Source organism: Atta cephalotes, assembly GCF_000143395.1.
Source record: "Atta cephalotes unplaced genomic scaffold scaffold00007, whole genome shotgun sequence".
NCBI classification, from domain to species: Eukaryota; Metazoa; Arthropoda; class Insecta; order Hymenoptera; family Formicidae; genus Atta; species Atta cephalotes.
Genome location: NW_012130071.1, coordinates 5,629,641 through 5,635,174, shown reverse-complemented (window position 1 = coordinate 5,635,174; position 5,534 = coordinate 5,629,641). Strand labels below are relative to the sequence as shown.

At 30.7% G+C, this 5,534-nt stretch overlaps 2 protein-coding genes across 2 annotated transcripts in view; one reads left to right on the top strand and one right to left on the bottom strand.

Annotated features, from left to right (window-relative positions):
- Positions 1-536, top strand: part of LOC105627007 (synapsin) — a 3,531-nt gene extending 2,995 nt beyond the window's left edge. The window contains exons 5-6 of the mRNA XM_012208289.1: positions 338-442; positions 525-536. Of these exons, the coding sequence (XP_012063679.1) occupies positions 338-442; positions 525-536 (117 nt within the window). The remainder of the gene's footprint in view (positions 1-337; positions 443-524) is intronic.
- Positions 537-2,017: 1,481 nt separating this feature from the next.
- LOC105626951 (metalloproteinase inhibitor 3) overlaps positions 2,018-5,534 on the bottom strand; it is a 14,029-nt gene continuing 10,512 nt past the window's right edge. The window contains exons 2-5 of the mRNA XM_012208242.1: positions 4,147-4,273; positions 3,636-3,718; positions 3,296-3,526; positions 2,018-2,239 (exon numbers count right to left, since the gene is read on the bottom strand). Coding sequence (XP_012063632.1) covers positions 2,018-2,239; positions 3,296-3,526; positions 3,636-3,718; positions 4,147-4,273 — 663 coding nt within the window. The remainder of the gene's footprint in view (positions 2,240-3,295; positions 3,527-3,635; positions 3,719-4,146; positions 4,274-5,534) is intronic.

Here is a 5,534-nt window from a genome sequence, read left to right as displayed (position 1 = left end):
TAATATATATATATATACTACACACACACACACACACACACACACACACACACACACACACACACACACACACACACACAAAATTAATTAATATATCAAAACATGTTTTATTTTTATTAATATTAAAAATTTTTAAAATTTTACCTGTATTAAAAATACAGAAATTAAATAGATGATGATGATAAAAATTTTAATGTATATGTTGTATGCGTAAATATATATATATATTGAGGCTCTTCATATATGATCCTGTATCGATTTTGTGTTATATATATCTTTCTTACATGCACATTATAAGTGAACCTTTCAGTAATTGCTATCGTATTCTATGAAATAGGACAAACCTTGGGTATTTGCTCACCTGCTGGGATTACAGCGCCGTTTAGGTAAAGACAACTTCCCTTTGATTGAACAGAGTTATTATCCCAATCATCGCGAAATGGTAAGTAAATCAATTAACATATTTAAAATTTTCATTTTTTCATCATGTTTAAAAAAACAAGATATTTTTAAATCATTATTAGACTAATATATGATATTATAATGAGGACATGCTTATAAGAACAACTGTTTTTATTTATTTTTATTCTACATGTCACATAACACTTACAAAAGTACCACAATTAAGAGCTAAATAAAACGTTTACGTAAAAAATAGATATTTTTTCATTCGAAAGTGCACATACATATAAATTTTTAGCATTCTATTTTATGTTTTGAATTTCGATCTACATAAATTGCTTTCACTTAACGTTAATGGAACTATATATCTATAGATATATAGAACAATATATTATTAGTAGAGTAAAAACAATAAATGTATTTTTTCAACGCAACATCAAAACCTGCTATATATATTTATAAGATTATAGATTCACATATTCAATATTTTCATCAGATTAAATAATTTCTGAATTATGAATAATAATGACAAATGTATACATAGACTATGATTTAATTTAAATCTAAAATACGCATAATATATTACGAAGTGTAATAAAGTACGAGTGAATTTTTAACGACGTCTAAGACTACATACAACGATAATTGGAATAATTTAATGATACATAATATACATAAACAATACATAATATATATACAACTCGTTAAGAGCGAAAGAATAATATCGTGAAAGTAATCGCTCATATATATTTCAGCGATGAAATCCATATAATATATCCACGCGTTCAAAATATCTAAGCGATGCAAACTTACCCCTCGTTAATAATAATCGAATAATTAAGGGTCGATTGCATCACACGTCGGTTAGATCTATCAATAATTAACTAATACTTTTTCTATTTGTAATATAGCCACAATGTGTTAAACGAGTTAAACTCCCATTGTAAACTTATAGGATAAAATTAACCAATACTATTACTATCGAATCTAAGTCACGAATAATTTAACAGACGATAGGTGATTCTTAAAACTGCATAGTATCGGTTTCTTAATACAATTTCCTCAACATACAATTATTTCTGTTCATCGAAATCTGTATAAAAATTAGCTCGAAAAGTAATGTCATCGTTAACGAACATACAGTTGTACCTCTCACAAGTAAAGCTCACCTGTCTACTTTTCAGTTTCAAAGATCTAACGTATTGCCATTTTTAGATAAATCCGATTTTATTCGAAAACACTACTAAAAATATAAAGGCAATTTACAAAGCAGAATGTTATTGCTTTTAATGAAACTATTTATTATTAAAGTACGGGGATTCTCTTTTGCCTCACGCATCTACGTATGCGGTAACTCATTAATAAACTATCATGTTACTTATTCCATGTAATACATAGCAGAAGTTCAGGTCTCTTGCATTTATACGCGCTACGAACATGCAGCTTTCCATTAAACTACCGCCATACCACATCGCTATATTTCATCGTTTCTCATTTGATTACGCGGCGCATCCGTCATCAAATTGTCTGACACGTCGCATCATTTTATGAACGATAAATTCTGTCGCTTCCCATCGCCCGAAGACACGAACAGAGCACGATACGAAAGTGCCGATTAAGGTTCTCGCGACCTTTGCTGCTCGCGTTTACGCTGATACTCCTTAATACAATTTTTGTACGGGACTGAGGGAACCCAGGAGCAGCCGCTGAATGACGCCATGCACACGCCGTATTTTTCTTGGCAATCCTGGGGGCCTGGCGTACTTTCCCACAGACAATTCTTTCCGCCGCTGGACTCTAGCACAGCACCCTTGCGCCTCCAATGTGTGTACAGAATCTGCGATACAAAAACCAGGCCATTTTTTTCCGCGCTCTTCCTTATAATCTCGTATTCTTAAACTCGCGTAAACTCGCGTCACGTATAAATCAGCAGTGATTGAAGAAATGCGCAGATATCTGCGCAGTTCTTTGGTCGTGTATTTTTAGGACACTCCATTTTTGAGAAGCATTCTCGACTGTATAAAATCGACCGAGATTTACAGCGTATGTTATTCATTGCCTTAAATCTTTCACGCAGCGAGTTGCGTTGGTTTCGCGGAATCAGTTGAAAAAATATTTGATTTTGCATATGATTTATAAGTTCCTGTACTCACTGAATTCGATATTTCGATGTATTTATTAGAAATTCTATTCTCTCTAATTTCCAAATGTACGATAAATTTGATTCTAGTTATGGCTATAATCAAACAACGTAATATATCATGAGAAAAACAATATTATTAATTATTACGATAATTCTCACCAGTAATAAAATTCTAAAGCGTTGCTGTTTAAACTGTTAAATTCATAATTTCAAATTATATCCAGTTAAATTATTTTTAATCATTTCCATTTAGGTTGCCACTGCAATTTCTACTCCTACTCAATATGTATATATTTCCCGAGGTTGCTACTACGATTTTTATAGGTTCCTATTTAATAGATTCTGTAAGTTCCTATTCAATATACCATACGCATTAATTAAAACAATGGAGTTAAACATTAAATGTACTAAACACTCAAATTTAATTAATTACTTATTAGAGCATATGTTAATATGCTTTTGTTCATGGACGTTGTTTGCTTTAAAACAAGCTAAGCAATTTAACCACAGAAATAGATTGATTTGTATTTTGACATATACAAAAGTTAAAACAAAATAAAATATTATTTAATTCAAAAGATTGGATTATTGTTCCTTCAATATCTAACAAATGTTAGACAGAATATCTTGTGGTACTCTCTAGTTAAAATTTTTATATTAATATATTCTTCAAAATATTAAGAAATTAATCGTATTAATAATCGAAGGAATACATTTGAAATAACGACAGATAAGATATAATCCACTTACATCACACACGCAACCCTGTTGATAGAGCTGTCTCAATCCCTTGCGTTGTCTAGTAGTCGTGTCGGCCCATCTTATCGAGAGCCCGCAGTTCGATATGAGTGCTTTTCCCGAGACGATTCTCCCGTTTAGAACGTACGTATCGCCGACGGTCAGTGTCACTCCGCACATCGAGTCCGTGGATGGTGTCCGTAAAAGGTTCTGTATCAGTGCCATGTCGGCCTTTGGGTTTGACTGCGGGAGGAAGAAGCAGAGGCGTAAGGTTAAGCATAGATTGCATTTCGCGAACACGACGAACGTCTGTCTACGCGCGGTAAGGTTTCGCCGGCACAATAATACGCACCTTGAATACCCTGTTTATCTTGACCTTGTAAGCGATCTCATAGTCGTTGATGGGGAGAATCTTTTTCACCCTCACCACGACGACTGTGACAGAAGAAACGTCATTAACTGTGGCCAAACTTTTACAAAGATCGAAAAGTGATTCTCACTGTTATTTAGCGCATAATAGTCGCATGATTTTATAGAAAATTGTTATACATTAGCTATATATCAATATATTTAAGATAAAACTTATATAATTATTATAGAAGAAATTATAAAATATATTATAAACTTAAGTTAAAAAGATTATAAAATACATTATAAAATATTATACAAAGTTAAATATTAATATAATATTCATTAAAATTATTATATATAAACAAAAATAAGATATTAATACAATTCGTTAAAAAATAATGTAATATTTGAATAAAATTAGAATTGAAATATTTATTAAAATTTCAATTTATATTTTTTGCGTTATATATATGATATCAAAAACTAAAACATATTATTGACCGTGAAATTACCAAAATCTGATTCACAAAACTTGGTTTGAGGATGGGCCTGCGCACAGCTGCATGCTGTAGTTTTCTGCACCGATGCTAATAGCACGATTAACAGTGAGAAGTGCATCCATATGAGTAATCGCCCCATCTGAAGAAAATTAAGAGATGCATTATTTATACAACAAAATAATCCCATTGATAATTTATTGGAATGATCGCTTTGATCGCTTAACTCAACTTCAATTTTGTGTACAATTTTGAAGAGCCAGCATGTAACAGTTGATGTCAGGTAATACAAATGTAATTTAATCACCGTGAGATGAAACGTGCGTAATGCGACACAATGAATTGCTATGTATGTGGAAAATCCGTTTATCTGCGAAATCCGGTTACAAGTGTTCAAGTTATTCGGGCAACACATTACTTGTGTGTGAAAGATACTCGACTCTTTGAATAACTAGACAGTGAAATTTACTTTGCCGAGATAATTTATAAAAACATGAAGGTAGAATAAAATATTTTCAAGTTGCCTTTATCATAGAAATAGCATTAATTATTATTATTATTATCATAGTTGTCATTGATGCCATGCTAATCGTGATGAATTTAGCAACCAATTTGGATAATTACGCTATAGTATAATGTCATGTAAATTTTATAGCTTTGATATTCAGATTACTATACAAATATATAATTTTCAATACTTGATCTAAATATTATCAGTAAATAACGGATTTTAATTAATTGGATATGATATTTATTTATATTCAAGATGTATGTAATAAAAGATTACAATATATTATAATTAAATTGCAGATTTCTCAGTTTAATATAAATAATAAATACGCATTGCCTCTTGCAATATAATACGCAACAAATATCAAATAAGCATGATATTATTACATGAAAATTTTAAAAAACATTCATAATTATAATATTTTCATGTTTGATGCATGGCAAAAGGCAATAAATTCTCGGAAATTATGAAATGTATGAGAAAAGATAAGACAACAGTCTTTTTTGATGAAACTAAAGAACTCGCACAAGGAAATGCGCTAATCCGACCTAGTTTATCGTCGCCAGCTGAACGTGATCTAAACATAGCTGCAAAACGGTAACCAAAGTCGAACGTGATCTAGAAACACTTTGCGCGGCCGAAAATGTCTCATTGAGATGCGCTATCTATCATTTTAATGAAAATAAATATTTATAATCTAAATAAAAAATAGCACACTAACTACGAATTGTAGTATAAATGTTTGATATCTGTGTTGTGTTTATTATGTTTATTGAATTTCTTAAATTAATAAAATATTAATTAAAAACAGTTATACTTGTTGAAATAAATTGTTGAGACAAAAATTTCAATACAATATAAAAATTTCAATACAATATAAAAAACAAGAAGA